The sequence below is a fragment of the Protomyctophum bolini genome (genome assembly GCF_963924005.1).
Source record: "Protomyctophum bolini genome assembly, chromosome: 18".
NCBI classification, from domain to species: Eukaryota; Metazoa; Chordata; class Actinopteri; order Myctophiformes; family Myctophidae; genus Protomyctophum; species Protomyctophum bolini.
The window spans coordinates 17,018,906-17,033,945 of NC_137879.1; the positions used below are offsets into that span (position 1 = coordinate 17,018,906).

The 15,040-nt window shown below is 43.0% G+C and overlaps 1 protein-coding gene across 4 annotated transcripts in view; it reads left to right on the forward strand.

Annotated features, from left to right (window-relative positions):
• Positions 1–15,040, forward strand: part of plce1 (phospholipase C, epsilon 1) — a 118,192-nt gene that overhangs the window by 71,004 nt on the left and 32,148 nt on the right. For all 4 annotated transcript variants that reach the window (XM_080789177.1, XM_080789178.1, XM_080789179.1 and 1 more), the window contains 19 exons: positions 3,944–4,089; positions 4,185–4,332; positions 4,750–4,860; positions 4,987–5,096; positions 5,233–5,349; positions 7,111–7,236; positions 7,423–7,559; positions 7,670–7,776; positions 8,280–8,404; positions 8,881–9,025; positions 9,327–9,491; positions 9,772–9,892; positions 10,110–10,278; positions 10,664–10,786; positions 11,467–11,603; positions 11,797–12,035; positions 12,422–12,483; positions 13,235–13,400; positions 13,770–13,877. In XM_080789177.1, coding sequence (XP_080645303.1) covers positions 3,944–4,089; positions 4,185–4,332; positions 4,750–4,860; positions 4,987–5,096; positions 5,233–5,349; positions 7,111–7,236; positions 7,423–7,559; positions 7,670–7,776; positions 8,280–8,404; positions 8,881–9,025; positions 9,327–9,491; positions 9,772–9,892; positions 10,110–10,278; positions 10,664–10,786; positions 11,467–11,603; positions 11,797–12,035; positions 12,422–12,483; positions 13,235–13,400; positions 13,770–13,877 — 2,562 coding nt within the window. The remainder of the gene's footprint in view (positions 1–3,943; positions 4,090–4,184; positions 4,333–4,749; positions 4,861–4,986; positions 5,097–5,232; positions 5,350–7,110; positions 7,237–7,422; positions 7,560–7,669; positions 7,777–8,279; positions 8,405–8,880; positions 9,026–9,326; positions 9,492–9,771; positions 9,893–10,109; positions 10,279–10,663; positions 10,787–11,466; positions 11,604–11,796; positions 12,036–12,421; positions 12,484–13,234; positions 13,401–13,769; positions 13,878–15,040) is intronic.

Sequence of the window (15,040 nt, forward strand, 5' to 3'; positions counted from 1 at the left end):
GTCCGGAGCGTTTAGCTTTGACAGGCACAGTATGTGCTCATGTGTTGAGTTTGTAATAGCTGCCTGTCAACCTTGGTTATGTAATGCATGCATCAAGGGGAAACTGACCCCCATAGTTCAACTAATAACATACACACAGAATGAGACAGAAAGACTGACACACACAATCATATACAGGCATTGATGCGGGGACACACAATAACAGTGACACGCATGCACGCACGCATACACACACACACACACACACATCAAAGTGAGGTCGACAAGTTGTACTCAGCAGTGCAGACTCTTCTCTTCTCTACGTGGCGGCATGTACTGTAGTACAAGTTGGCACTTTGACTCACTGATCCTGCTGCCAATCAACTGGGTCAGCCAAATGGACCTGAACATGCACACACACACACACACACACACACTTTTTTAAATAGTATTATTCTTGCTCTTGTTTGTTGTCACATTCAGTCTGTCTTCATCCTCGTTTCTCTGTGTCTGAGTTTCATCTGTCTTTAACTTCTCTCAAACACACAACCGTGCACACTTTTATGGTGTAGAGACATCTGGAATAACATAAGAGGTGCCAACTATGTGCTGCCATGTACCCACTGTCCACTGCCAACTATGTGCTGCCATGTACCCACTGTCCACCGCCAACTATGTGCTGCCATGTACCCACTGTCCACTGCCAACTATGTGCTGCCATGTACCCACTGTCCACTGCCAACTATGTGCTGCCATGTACCCACTGTCCACTGCCAACTATGTGCTGCCATGTACCCACTGTCCACTGCCAACTATGTGCTGCCATGTACCCACTGTCCACTGCCAGGGGTGCCCACATCGTTACCCATTATGCTGTAACATAACTGGTAACTAATAGCAGAGATCTAACTGCTCATCCTCACATTCACAGGTTGAACTAAAATAAGAAACGGATTAAACTTTAGATAGATGTAGGAAAAAAATGATGTGTTGATTGAAATCTGGATTGGATAATATGAGAAACATGTACCTGACTTATATTTAGATTACCGAAAAACAATGATATTGTATTTATTAAAAAAAATCTTAATAACTAAAGTTCTACTAATGTGATATTATACAATGCTTTGATACTCTTTTGCAACCTAAAGGCATAGTATGCAACTTTGCCCTCTGTGTTCATAACGATACAATAAATATATAGCTTAGCCAAACTGCACTCCTTCCTGCCTTTCCGACATTCAAGTTTGGATGGGCAATAACTTTCTCAAACTCAACCAAACGAAAACCGAAGTCCTTATATTTGGCCCACCTTCTGATAGAGCGCGCTTAGAAAGCAACCTTGGTTCCCTACGCCAGAACATTACACCCGCAGCTAGAAACCTAGGTGTCACCCTAGATTCCAACCTCTCCCTGGAGGGCCATGTAAAAAAGGTTGTTCAGTCCTCATTCTACCACCTTCGCAATATTTCCAAAATCAAACCCTTCCTCTCACGACCCGACTTAACTAAAGTTATCCACGCTTTCATCTACTCACGCCTCGACTACTGCAACTCCCTTTATATTTATATACAATTTTACCAATCATTTCCCTCTAGCTGCAGTTATTAGCCACTGGAGCAGTGTGGTGGTGTTTACATGCAAACAACATATTGTCCACTGGCTGTATTTTGGTGCTTCACTGTTTGTTGGGGACATTCTTTGGTTCTTGGGAAACCAAACTCCCAGAAATAGAGCTAGAGGAGAATGTGTTTCTGCAGGTAATGCTGGTAAACACCACCACACTACTCCAGTGGCTGATAACTGCTGCTATGGAGGGAAATGATGGGTAAAACATATCTGTTTAAATTATTAATGTAGTATGTAAACGCAGGACAAAGATACATTCTATGTCTAATCTCATGTGTATGTGTACATAATTATTCTTTATACCTGTACACCTGTGATGTGACAAAGTTGATAAAGTATTTAGTAAGTAACACGTTAGACATTTAGATTTTACCCAAAAATATTTTAAATGCGTGAAATGGGTAGTAGTGAAGTGGTGGTAGTTTCAAGTTAATTCTATACGGTATTTTCAACGGAAACCCATACATTACCATAGTCACCCAGTTGCTGGAAGTGCAAGACTTCTATAAACCGCCTTATAGAATGGTTCTGCTACGAGCACTTCTCAAGAGTTGTGTTCATGCTGTGCTAATATTTATGTGAATATGCGATTTTAGTCTGATGGTCCATCATGTTAATGCGCAAACAGAGAGCTGGTCTCAGCGTATACTATTGCTTGTTAACAAATAAGTCGGTAGTAGAAGTTTTTATGGACATGTACTGTATAGAATTACAGTACAGTACAGTACATTAAAAGGTGAGTTAGAATTGGCAGAAAATAAATCTGTGTGTCTATCTATTTTGTATAGTATATAATACTATAAATGCAAATGTGTGCCTGCTTACATTTCTTCCTGACTGTTCCGTGCGTGCCTGTGAGTGTCTTTTTTTAGTCTCTGTGAAGTCGGCCTCTGGTGAGCTTTAGGAAGCCTGTCCTCTCCATCCTTACATAACCCAGAAATACTATCTGTGGGAGGGAGGGGGGTTTATTGCCTGCAAGGAGGTTAGGGAGTTGAGATTGTTGCATGTTTGAGAGTAAACGCACTTGTGGGGGTTTCACACATGGATATACAGTATGGCTATACTGTGTGTGTGTGTGTGTGTGTGTGTGTGTGTGTGTGTGTGTGTGTGTGTGTGTGTGTGTGTGTGTGTGTGTGTGTGTGTGTGTGTGTGTGTGTGTGTGTGTGTGTGTGTGTGTGTGTGTGTGTGTGTGTGTGTGTGTGTGTGTGTGTGTGTGTGTGTGTGTGTGTGTGTGTGTGTGTGTGTGTGTGTGTGTGTGTGAGCGAGCGTGAGCGTGAGCGAGCTTGTAGATTTTTTTGTGAAAGTGGTTAATAGTGTCTTTGGGTTTATAAATATAACTAACTAATTTATTTTTTCCAATTTTTGGAAAGTAAATTGAGTATGAGTGTTTGTTGTATGTATGCACGGACTGTCTGGTCTGTGTGCATACTTTTGCACAGTTGACACAAGACGTGCAGCTGATCTCTGTGTGTGTGTGTGTGTGTGTGTGTGCGTGTGCGTGTGGCTGGCTGGGGTCTGTGCAGAATCAGTGCAGACGCCAGCCGGTCGACATACAAGAATGCTAAAGAGATGACATGAGCATGAGTAAGCTTGCTCCACAGGGACACACACATTAAGACTGACCATCAGTTGCGTGTGGAACTGTTTATGTAATAATCATTGTTTCAGTCAGGGGGGCTTAGTCGCAACACAATGGCAGCGATAAGCAGTTATGATGTGGCGTCGTGTCCAGTGTTGTCTAGACTGTTGGCCCAGAACATGAAATTTGAGGACCAATTTGTTCCAAAATACTAAATCCAGACCACAACCCCCAATATATTGTAATATTAAAAGTAAATGTTCTTAATGAGATGACTGTAATTGCGAATGCAGTGAGCACTAACTATGAGACCTAGCAGAACCTGTCTGTCTGTCTGTGTGTCTGTCTGTCACACTGTAACACCACCTGCCCGCCACCAGAGGGCGCGGCTGTATCACACAAAAAACACACACACAAAAACGAATGTACGAGCTGCATTCGCTTCCCGCGTTTGCGCGTCTTACTTGTTATACAGATGGAGGGAATCCGATTTCACAGATCCAATATGGATAAGCCATTCTAAAAAAAATTGATTCCTTTCATTTGTTATATTGTGTTGATTATGTTTATTATTATTACTGATATTTCTTATTACTGATATTTTATTATTACTAATATTTTTGTTTGATTTCCTTTTTTGTTGTATATTATTTTGTATGCTTTTTTTTAAAGTGACCTTGAGTGTACTGCAAGGTGCCCAAAAATAAAATGAATAATAATTATAATGTCTAGTGATTACTAATAACTGTTGAACAGGTGAGTTCGTGGGTTACGTGGCTGGTCCTCACAGCAGGCTCCATGGAGGAGAAGAGGGAGGTCTTCTCCTACTTGGTCCATGTGGCCAAGTGCTGCTGGAACATGGGCAATTACAACGCTGTCATGGAGTTCCTGGCTGGTCTCAGGTTAGAAGGCACGCACGCACGCACACGTACGTAGGATTTGTTTGTTGGACTGAGTTTTATCTTGTGTTGTGTAATGTGTTTCCTTTGCTTGTCAGGTCCCGTAAGGTGCTTAAGATGTGGCAGTTCATGGACCAGTCAGACATCGAGACCATGAGAGGCCTGAAGGATGCCATGGCCCAGCATGAGACCTCCACAGAGTACAAGAAGCTCGTCACCAGGGCACTCAATATCCCAGGATGCAAGGTTGGCTCTGCTGTAGTTTAACTAGCATCCCTGTTCTGGACGTTTCATAATAGTGGAACATTCTGTAGAAATAGCCAATCTAGATAGATACTTTATTCGTCCAATACTTAACAGCTCCTCTCTTGCAGAGAGGGAAAAAGACAGAGAAAATCTCACATTGCGTGACGAGTTGTAAGCTTGTATATGCTATTTTCACCAAAGTGACTGAAAATAGCTTTTGTTGTATAGAGTTGAAGGAGGGCACAAATTAAGTATATAAAATCATTACGGGTCTAGAGATTTATAGCGGTTTAATTCTTGGAATTGTTTCACACAGACTTACTAACTTTTATTTGTGTTCTTTGTTCACATCGTGTCATCGACAATGTGACGTGCTGTAGTTGTTGAAGATTGTGTTGTGGTATGTTGTACACCCAGGTGGTGCCGTTCTGTGGGGTGTTCCTGAAGGAACTGAGTGATGCATTGGATGGGACAGCCAGCATCATCAGCCTCAAACCACCTCTAGATGATACAGATGACTCACTGGACGTAAGAACACACACGCGCGCACACACACACATACGCATGCGAGCGTACGCGCACGCATGCACGCACGCATGCACGCAGGTTCACACTCCCTCACTTCCACTTCTGTTTGTCCCCCTCTTTCCCTAGTTTGTGTCCAACTACAGTGGGCAACATAACTTCCTGTCTCGGTCTGGTTCTGATGGCCTCCACGTCCCAGAGAAGGAAGCCACTGTCAGCAACATCTTACAGATCATCAGGTTCACAAAATAATTAACTGTTTCTAATGTGTTTATCTCTGCCAGGCTGGAAACCTCTGTCTATTGTTCTACTCTGCCTGGAGCTTTTTGATGTTCTCTACTTCTTCTTAGCTTGTACTCCTTTCCTCTTCCTCAGGTCTTGTAATCGTAGTCTGGAGGCAGAGGATCCAGAGGAGCCTTCCATCAGCCCCTCCTCTACCGGCCCCTCCCCCGCCTCCAGGAACAACTCCTTCAGGGACCGCAGTCGTAATCAGTCAGTACAAACTCTTTTCATGCATTTTACCGTTTCTGAATCACACAATTATCACGTACCTTTTATTTGCCCTTTCTTCAATTATAATCGTGTGTGTGTGTGTGTGTGTGTGTGTGTGTGTGTGTGTGTGTGTGTGTGTGTGTGTGTGTGTGTGTGTGTGTGTGTGTGTGTGTGTGTGTGTGTGTGTGTGTGTGTGTGTGTGTGCGTGTGCGTGTGCGTGTGCGTGCGCGTGTGATGTGTGAAGCAGTGATGCACTGCATTCAATGCATGCATGCATTGATGGTTGCCCCCACAGCTGGATGCATTGTTGTCATAAAAATGTATTATTTTAGTTTCTGAGCTCTGTGTGTGAAACCCAAGAAATCTGGAATGTCAAACTGTAACTGCTTGAGAACATCCAGTGAAGCCCTGTTTTTGTCATGGTAACACACAGCAGATGAGTCGCATACAATTTGCCATAACATAATTCATACGTTTACATCATTATTATCAGCCATTCCACAGCAGCACTCAGACCATTCAGGAAGAAGGAATAGCTTTGACCAGGAATGCAATTCAGCCTTCGTGTTCATAACAGTGATGTACGAACAATGGCTTCCCGTGGCGGAAAGCATTAGACACTTTTAAAACATTATCCGTGCATTTTTCTGGTTTATGTAGACTGTCACATTCCAGACTTTCTTTAGATACACCGTGCTTACATTGTAACTTCTGGGTACAGATTAACGGGATGCTTAACAAACCTTTATCTAGCACCGGGTCACTCAGATTTTACTTTCTAGACGCAAAACACAAGCCTTAAGAGAGTGGGTCGGCCAGCGGTAAGGGGGCATATTTTTCATTTTAGATTGTTATTACGATGAGGTGATGTTCCCATAAACACCTGGGTAACAGAGAAACAGGATAACAGGCTTTAGTTTCCTGTCAGGACAGGAAGAAATGGGAGCTCTGGTCGTCGTCTGAGCGCCAGTGGCCAATGACACCAGTCGGATTTTGGACTGATAGATGCCGACTTGTTGGAACATTATATTTGCGGTTATATGTTTAATTTGCACTGTAATGGTGTGTGTGTGCGTATGTGTGTATCTAGAAGTGCATCTCTGTGTTGCTAGGAAGAGCTTTTTATTTGTACTGAATTATGATGTCAGGCTCTGATCAGGAATTTATAACAGGATGTTCTGCTTGTCCGGGTCTGTATTGGAATCGGAATAAACACTCTTTTGTTGCTAGGTGTCTTTTTTTTCTTAAGCCTGCTTTATACTTTTAGTTGTGTGCTGAAAATAGCTGATCTACAAGCTCACAACACATCGTGAGGCAAATCTTTGTGAGCTTGTAGATCAGCTATTTTTTCACAACTACGGATAAACAACCCTTAGTACGAGCCGTACTGTCACTTCACCTGTTTCTTTCTGTTTCTTTGATGTTCTCTTCCCTTCTTTTTGTTTCTCCGTTTCTTTTCTCCATTTAGACAATATTCTCGCCAATCTTTCCACTCTTCATCTGTAAGATGAGTAAGTGGAAATGAGAGTTTTAGATTTTTTTGTTGATTATATAGTTGCCTGCTGAAGTTCTTGCGAAACAAAACAAGGTGCTGAGTAAAGGGGAACATTGCAGGTATTTAGAGAACCACTGACCTGCTGTACTGTAGCACTCCCTGAAACTCATTTCATTCTCCTCTCCCCCCCCCCCCCACTCATTCCTGCCTTCTCTTCCTGGTCCCATTCCCCCACCTGGCCCCATTCCTTCACCTGGTCCCTGTAGGTTCACACTGGGTGACCTGTCGGACTCTGAGGGCGACCTGTCTGAGCCGGCTGCAAAGGAGGTGGAGTTTCAGGGCACAGAGGAGACTCACCAGGCCTTCAGCCACGGCACAGAGCTTATCCCCTGGTAGGACAGACACAACACAGTGAACGCGCACGCGCGCACACACACACACACACACACACACACACACACACACACACACACACACACACACACACACACACACACACACACACACACACACACACACACACACACACACACACGGATAAACTTTAAATAAATGTACACTTCTATTCTTCTATTCAGGTATGTGTTGTCGCTGCAGCCTGACGTGCACCAGTTCCTGCTGCAGGGAGCCACAGTGATCCACTACGACCAGGACAGCCACCTGACGGCCCGCTGCCTGCTGCGCCTCCAGCCTGACAACACCACGCTCGTCTGGGGTAAAACATGACAATGAACGTCAATGTCATATAAATTAAAATGCTGAGCCCCTTTAGGGGGTCATTATTCCAATCTATGTTCTAAATGTGTGCTACATTATGTACGGCAGGTAAGCCTCAGAGTGGAGGCTCTTCGCCCATTGAACTCCCAGTGGGGCTGGGGCAGCCTGTGGCAGCCGGCCTGGCAGAGGGCCTGCTGGATCTGGGAGTGGTCAAGGTATAATTAACTATTTATAAACTGTAGTTACATTATTCACCTGGGTCCTGTATCTATACTTGGCCCACTCCCATTTCCCTCTACACCAGATGTCTTCACCCAAAATAGCCGCGCTACAAGCCAACAAGCGTTGCATTGCGAACAGTTGTGAGCTTGTAGATCTGTTATTCCTGCCAAAGCTTTACTTCTTTTTTAATAATGTTTGCCTATTATGACATGCCCAGAATAGAGGTCACGTTGAGAATTATTGATGATATAGTAATCTATCATTCTATAACTCTATTAATAACAGATGAATGGGGGGCTTGACACAACACTGTATCATAACACTACCATAATAATACTGTTTTTCAAAGATAAACTGTCATCGTGCAACTGTAACTAAGCTATCACTGCTGTTCTGCACTCTGGTGTACCAATACGAGTTTGTGTTTGAATGAAGGGTTGTCATGCATGGGTCAGATGAGCCAAACTACAGTGTTATCATGTTTTTAATTTCCCAGGCAGTGTTCCTGGGCCACCACGGGGTGGATGTCCATGCTGTGTGTCTGCAGAACAAGCTGTGCCAGATGACGGCAGAGGAGAACGGACTCAGCCTCCTCTACGGTCTCAGCACCACCGATAACAGGTTCAACATCCAGCTTTACAATTCCACTGTATCTGTAGATGTTTCCTTCATTTAGATTATTTCACGTAGGCCTGTCCCCTAATTATGTCAATTTGGTCTCAGTCGACCAGGACTTTACTTTTGTCCATGCTGAGCTATTTATTTCTTGATAAATGATAAGAACATGTCTTGTAAACTGTAAACACTTAAACCATGTGCAACCGGGCATTCCTATTTTTTTGCTCATATCATTATACTGTACTGTAGGTGCTATTCAAAAATAGCAGATCTACAAGCTCACAACTGTGGCCATGTAACTAGTCATACAATGTGGTATACATAGGGCTCATGTGCTTAATTCTACCAGGTCAATATCCCGAAGCCACTGTGAAATCAACATTACAATGTCGATTAAATCACCCATTTACAGTTTATTTGGGGGAGGACAGCCCTAACTTTATTTTAGTTAATTGCTCTACATTAACTGTACCTGTTAGGCTTCTGCACTTCGTGGCGCCCAATCACACAGTACAGGTGCTCTACAAGGGCCTATCAGAGCTGCTGAATGCAACCAGGAAGATGAAGAGGTTTCCTGACCAGAGACTACAGTGGCTGAGGAAGCAGTATGTCTGTCTATATCAGGTATGCTGTCATTCAAATAATGACTTTTTGCAAACTGGAAATGCTTAATTAAAGGCGTAAAATGGCATCCCCAAGTGCAAAGTGACAGCGAAATATATATATATATATATATATATATAGAATATTCTTTCTACATTTGTCTAATATGCACACACAGTATAATGTATGTTTGACTCTTTTTTTCTTGTGTGCAGCACTTCTTTAGGTTAATTCAAGATTATATCAGACTTTATACAAGTATGTGTGTATGTGTGTGTGCATGTGTGTGCCATTGCCCTATTTTCCGGTGGATGTCTACCAGGAGGATGCCAGGTACGAGGGCCCAACGTTAGCCCAGGCCATTGAGCTGTTTGGTGGGCGGCGGTGGAACATGGGTACAGGCGGGGCAGAAAAACCTGGCAACCAGAAAGGCAGCCCGATGGGCATCAATGACAAAACCAAGAAGAAGAAGAAAGTGCTCGTCCGGGTGAGGACTCAGCAAGTTGTTCTGCCTTACTTGTTTCCAAGGGTCCTAATAGACTATATTCACAAAGCTGCCCTTTTGCTTGCACGTCCTTTTGGGGTGGCATTTCATCCTAATAGCAAAATGGCCACAGTGTGAATATGGTTAATAGTGTTTTAGTTAGGGCTGCAAATATCAATTCACTTAAATTTGTTATGCAGACAACAGATTTGTATTTTGTCTCTTCCTTAAAAGTTATTGGCTTCCCATACTGAAATCTGTGTTTCGTTTTTTTGCCTCGCAGGGAGATAGCGGGGATGCCACAGATGACGAGATGGTTTCCAGGAAAACGCGGAGCTGTAAGGAGGGACTACTGGGCCGCAACGGACTGGAGTTCTCAGAGAGTGTAGACCAGGAGGAGCCAGGTGAGGAATTCTGGGATTTGGTCCAAAAGCGCTGCAGTTTTGTATTGGCTTCATTTGTCCATAAACCAGTGATTCCCAACTTGTGGGCTGTGAAGGTATTTCATGTGATCCAACAAATAATTGACAAAACACTAAGATTTTATGAGATCTTCACCTACAAAGACTATAATATGGTTTACTGTATATTGCTTTACCCTTCACTATTGTCTCTCCATAGAGGACAGCTTCTCTGGACCCTTTTCGCTCTCTGCCAATAGGAGCCCTGGAACGCTACCTTCCTCCTCCTCTTCCTCCTCCACTTCCTCTTCCTCTAGCATGGCTGGCTCCAACCAGTCCCGCCCACAATCCTCTCCTATCCTATCAGGAAGCTCCAAGTCACAGTCTGGGTATGTATCCAAGTATCTACTTCAATACTAGGAAGAGTGTAAAGTGCACTTTCTCTCTTACAAAAAATAATTGTATGTATACAGTATCAGATCTACAGTACAAGCAAACGTGTTGTGAGCTTGTGGATCGGCTATTGTTCCTACTTTTGTCGTTTTGTGTGACTATTATGACGAAGTAGGGCATTCAGTTACAAAAAAGTAAAAAACATAAAGATGTGAGATTTCTTCCCGATATTTACCATAATAATACATTTTATTTATATTGCACTTTACATTTAAAACAAATCTCAAAGTGCTACAATAAAGGGTAAAAAACTGAATTTACAACAAACGGCACTAAAAATCTCTCTCTCTCTCTCTCTCTCTCTCTCTCTCTCTCTCTCAGCACATGGAGCAGTAAGTCATGGCACGGTCGTGGCAAAGGCTGTTTCAAAGGCTTCCAGAATCTCATGATCTCTGACAGCACCATGAGCTTCATTGAATTTGTTGAGCTCTTCAAGTCTTTCAGGTATAGATAACAGAACAACTATCCACTCGGGCTGTCCCTTTAGTTTAATAACAGGAGACTGCGCCTGAAGGCGTCCAGAGAAAACTCCAATGAATTCAGCCAATCGTTTTTTCAAGGCCATCTTACTGAAGAAGCTTGCTGGGGGAATTTTGTTGCAGTAGTTTATCATCTGTTGGACTGAGGTTTCTGTTGACCTCACCTTGCTCCTATTGTTAACTCTAATCCGTCTGAAGCCTGGGCTTACGCAAGAACAGAGAATGAGAATAAGCAGTGGCCTTTCCTGCTATCCTGATCTTGAGTCTAGCCCTGTGTAGGGCTGCAACTATCGATAATGTTTTCAGCGATTATTATATCGATTACTTTTTCGATTAATTGAATAATTGAGAATCACATTTCTTTTGTTTTCTGCTTTATCAACGAATTGACCAAAGTTTTGTACTAACAGAAATAGCAAAAATCTCTTAGATCAGCTTTTCCACTATTGTGTCTAAAAAGAGACATTTTATTAAACAAATAATGTATAGTCGATTTGTTATATCAAGGTCTAATTTTACACTATCTATAATGTCCAAGACAAGCAACTACTAAGCAAAACAGAAAACACCATGCTCATTCAGAAGATAGTTTTGCACATAAAGATGTGTTTTAATTGTGAAAGTCTGTGTGTGTTTATATGACAGTACCCGCAGTAGGAAGGACCTCAAGGAGTTGTTTGATACGTTTGCTGTGCCTTGCGGTCGCTCCAGTCAGGAGTCCGCTCCTCTTTACACCAACCTCAGGATAGACGACAAAGACACTGGGCTGCAGCCTGACCTCGGTACACACACCTTTAATAGACATACACATACAGTAGACTTACAATAAACAGGCACATATACGGTATATGGACATACTGATTGATTGATTTAATATTTTATTGACAAGTATAGCACAAGTACAGCAGTACATAAAAAAAGGCCAAATGGATACTCACTCTCCATCACTTCTCCTACCGTGTCTCCTGTCTCCAGACTTACTAACCCGTAACGGTTCTGACCTCGGCCTGTTCATCCGCACGCGCCAGCAGATGTCCGACAACCAGAAGCAGATCTCTGACGCCATCGCCGCCGCCAGCATAGTGACCAATGGGACGGGGGTGGAGAACGCGTCGCTGGGCGTCCTGGGACTGGCGATCCCTCAGCTTAACGACTTCCTGGTCAACTGTCAGAGGGAACACCTGAGCTACGATGAGATACTCAGTATCATACAGGTAGGACAAGAGAGACAATGGTTTGTTAGTTAGTTGGAGGGAGGGAGGGATGAATGAATGAATGAAGGGAGTGGGGAGGGAGGGATGGATGAAGGAAGGGAGTGGGGATGGTTGGTTGGTTGGTTAGTGGGATGGATCAATGGATGGAGGTAGATAGCAACTGACCTACAATATGTAATTCAGCTATGGTTAGAGGAGAGAGGCAACTGGAATAAAAAATGGAAGAAGGGATGAGTGGAGGACTGATAGAGTATCATTGGAAAGCGAGTGTGAACAGATGATAGATAGCAGGTAGAATGTAGGGAACCCGAGACGGAGGAAGGAAAGAATTAGAGCTGGTCGATAGTATTGATGAAACATATTTGTTTGTTTTTTTTCTCCTCCAGAAATTTGAGCCTTCATCAAGCATGCGCCAAATGGGCTGGATGTCATTTGAGGGCTTCGCTAGGTATTACAACCATGTACAATGAATGTGAAACTAACACTTTAAATGTTATTGATACCAATGCCATTTGTGATTTGTTAATCAGTCAGATTCTTTCTTTATCTATTTGCTTATTGATTCCTGTAAAGTTTCAGTGTGTAAAAAGGTCTACACAGATTGTCTGTTCAATTAACCCATTTTGGCCTGACGCCAATTAAAAAATGCCTTCTAAATCCTGACCTAAGTTTTCTGAAAAACTTAGGGAACCCCAAGAGGGGTTCCCGTCCAGAATGGTTATAACACCAAAAGGGGTTCCCGCCCAGAATGGGTTAATGTCTGAGACCTAAGTTTTTCCTTGTCAGCAGCATAGACATTATTATGGCATCATTGTTTTATGAGCAACTGACAGAAGCACATCATAAAAGATACAATGTCGATTCTCAGCGTTAACGATTCTTGATTCCCACCCTTATATTTTACTGTATATCATTGAAAAATGTCTTTAGTTATTACCACCCATTTCTGTGCTTTTAACCCATTCTGAACGGGAACCCATTTTGGTGCTAGCATCATGTTATGCTTTAGCTATTGAAAAATAGCAGATCTACAAGCTCATAGCGCGCCACCGAGTGGCGCGCTACGAGCTTGTAGGTCTGCTATTTTTGAAAAATCGAAGAGCGACTGTGACATTTTTAGAATCTGATCTCAGGTCAGAATGGGTTAAACTGGACCCTCACAGCGCACAAACCCCCGACCGCCACTCTCTTCTGAGCAGGTACCTTATGGACAAGGACAACTTTGCGTCGCGTAACGAGGAGTCCCAGGTGAATCCAGAGGAGCTCCAGTACCCCATGTCCTACTACTACGTGGAGTCGTCCCACAACACCTATCTGACTGGACACCAGCTGAAAGGAGAGTCCTCTGTGGAGCTGTACAGTCATGTGAGTTGGTCCGTAGGGCTTTCGTGATTCATTAATTGATTAATTCATAATGTAATTTTGTGTGGGAAACGAGTCTCGAGTTGGAATGGTTTGGGAATCGTTGGTCTGCACTGACCACTGCAGCAGTGATGTAGGATAATTGCAAGCAAACATACTCTTTGATGATATTTTAATATAATTCCTATCATGGCGGTCAACGACGTAAGATCTTTTCCCTTTCTCAGGATTTCAGTTTTCCGTGGTCACATAATAACCCCACATAATTTCTCAAGGGAGTTTTGTGTTCCCCCTGATGTTTGTGTGAGCCTCCTGACCATATCATCTCCCCAGTGCTGTTTTATCTTATTATGGGATGTGACGGTTGCCTAGGTGCTGCTGCAGGGCTGTCGGAGCGTAGAGCTGGACTGCTGGGATGGAGATGACGGCATGCCCATCATCTACCACGGACACACACTGACCACCAAGATTCCCTTCAAGGTTAGCTCTGGTCTCCTTCCGACGCTGGGGTTCGGACAGGCTTTTCCCAACTATAGTTCGGAGAGTCCCAGGATATCTGGAGGTGTTCCGAGGGAAAGTCCTGAGGCCGCCCATCAATTAGGAATAGCGTAATTTGTTATACAGTATCACCTCACTTTCAATGTATTGTCCTTAAATGACATGAAGTCTAGTCAGCCAACAACAGGGTAAGCGAGCAGCCAAGTAGATATAGATGGCAAAATGTTTAAATCTACGTATATAAATTATCTATACAGTATATACTACAGGTTTGCCAGTTAGCACAGGGACCAAAAGATTATAACGTCCTTGGTTGGAATCTGGTTCAGGACCTCTCTTTAGCTCTCTATCTCCAGTGCACTATATGCAATAAAGGGAGCAGATCAACAAGCATAGACATTGTTCATCTGCTTTTAATGTTTTATTTCTTTACAAAAAACATTTAAACAATGTTGAAAATGTGCCCAAAATAGTGATGCCAGGGTTTATATAGTTAAACGGTCTTGGGAATAACGTTTTTATCATTAAAAAAAGAAAAGCTGTTCCAGTGTAAAGATGAAAAGCCCACAGGATGGAGAAGGGCCTGGATACGCCAACTTGTTGTTTTTAGGATCAGTTTGTCTTCAAGGAGGTAATAATGAATCACATGAATTGGACGACACTGTATCACTTTTCATAAAAGTCTTCCAGAGCTCTATCAGCTTTAAAGTATCACTCCAAAATAACATGACCACATTGATTGTGTCTGCTGTCAGACAGTCAGTGCCGGCAAGGAAATTAAGTGTGTATTTTTTCATACCATCAGGAAGACCAAAAAGTATTTATGAGCTTTTTAATTATTGCCTCTGACTTGATGACTTTAAATGACTTTAACCTTCATTGACCGGGTTTCCTCAGGGTCTTTGGCCTAGTTTCCCTGTCTAAGTCAAATCACTTTGTTGAAAATAGCCATGCAACGCATAGTGAGTTTGTAGATCTGTGATTTTTGCTGAGTGTTCTGTTCGCCTATTATGGAATGCCTAGAATAGGGTTGCTAGGGTTCAAGTGGTTACATTTGGGAAAGTTTCCCGAAATGGATGGATCTTTATCTCTCTCTCTCTCTCTCTCTCTCTCTCTCTCTCTCACGCACGCGCACACAGACACAG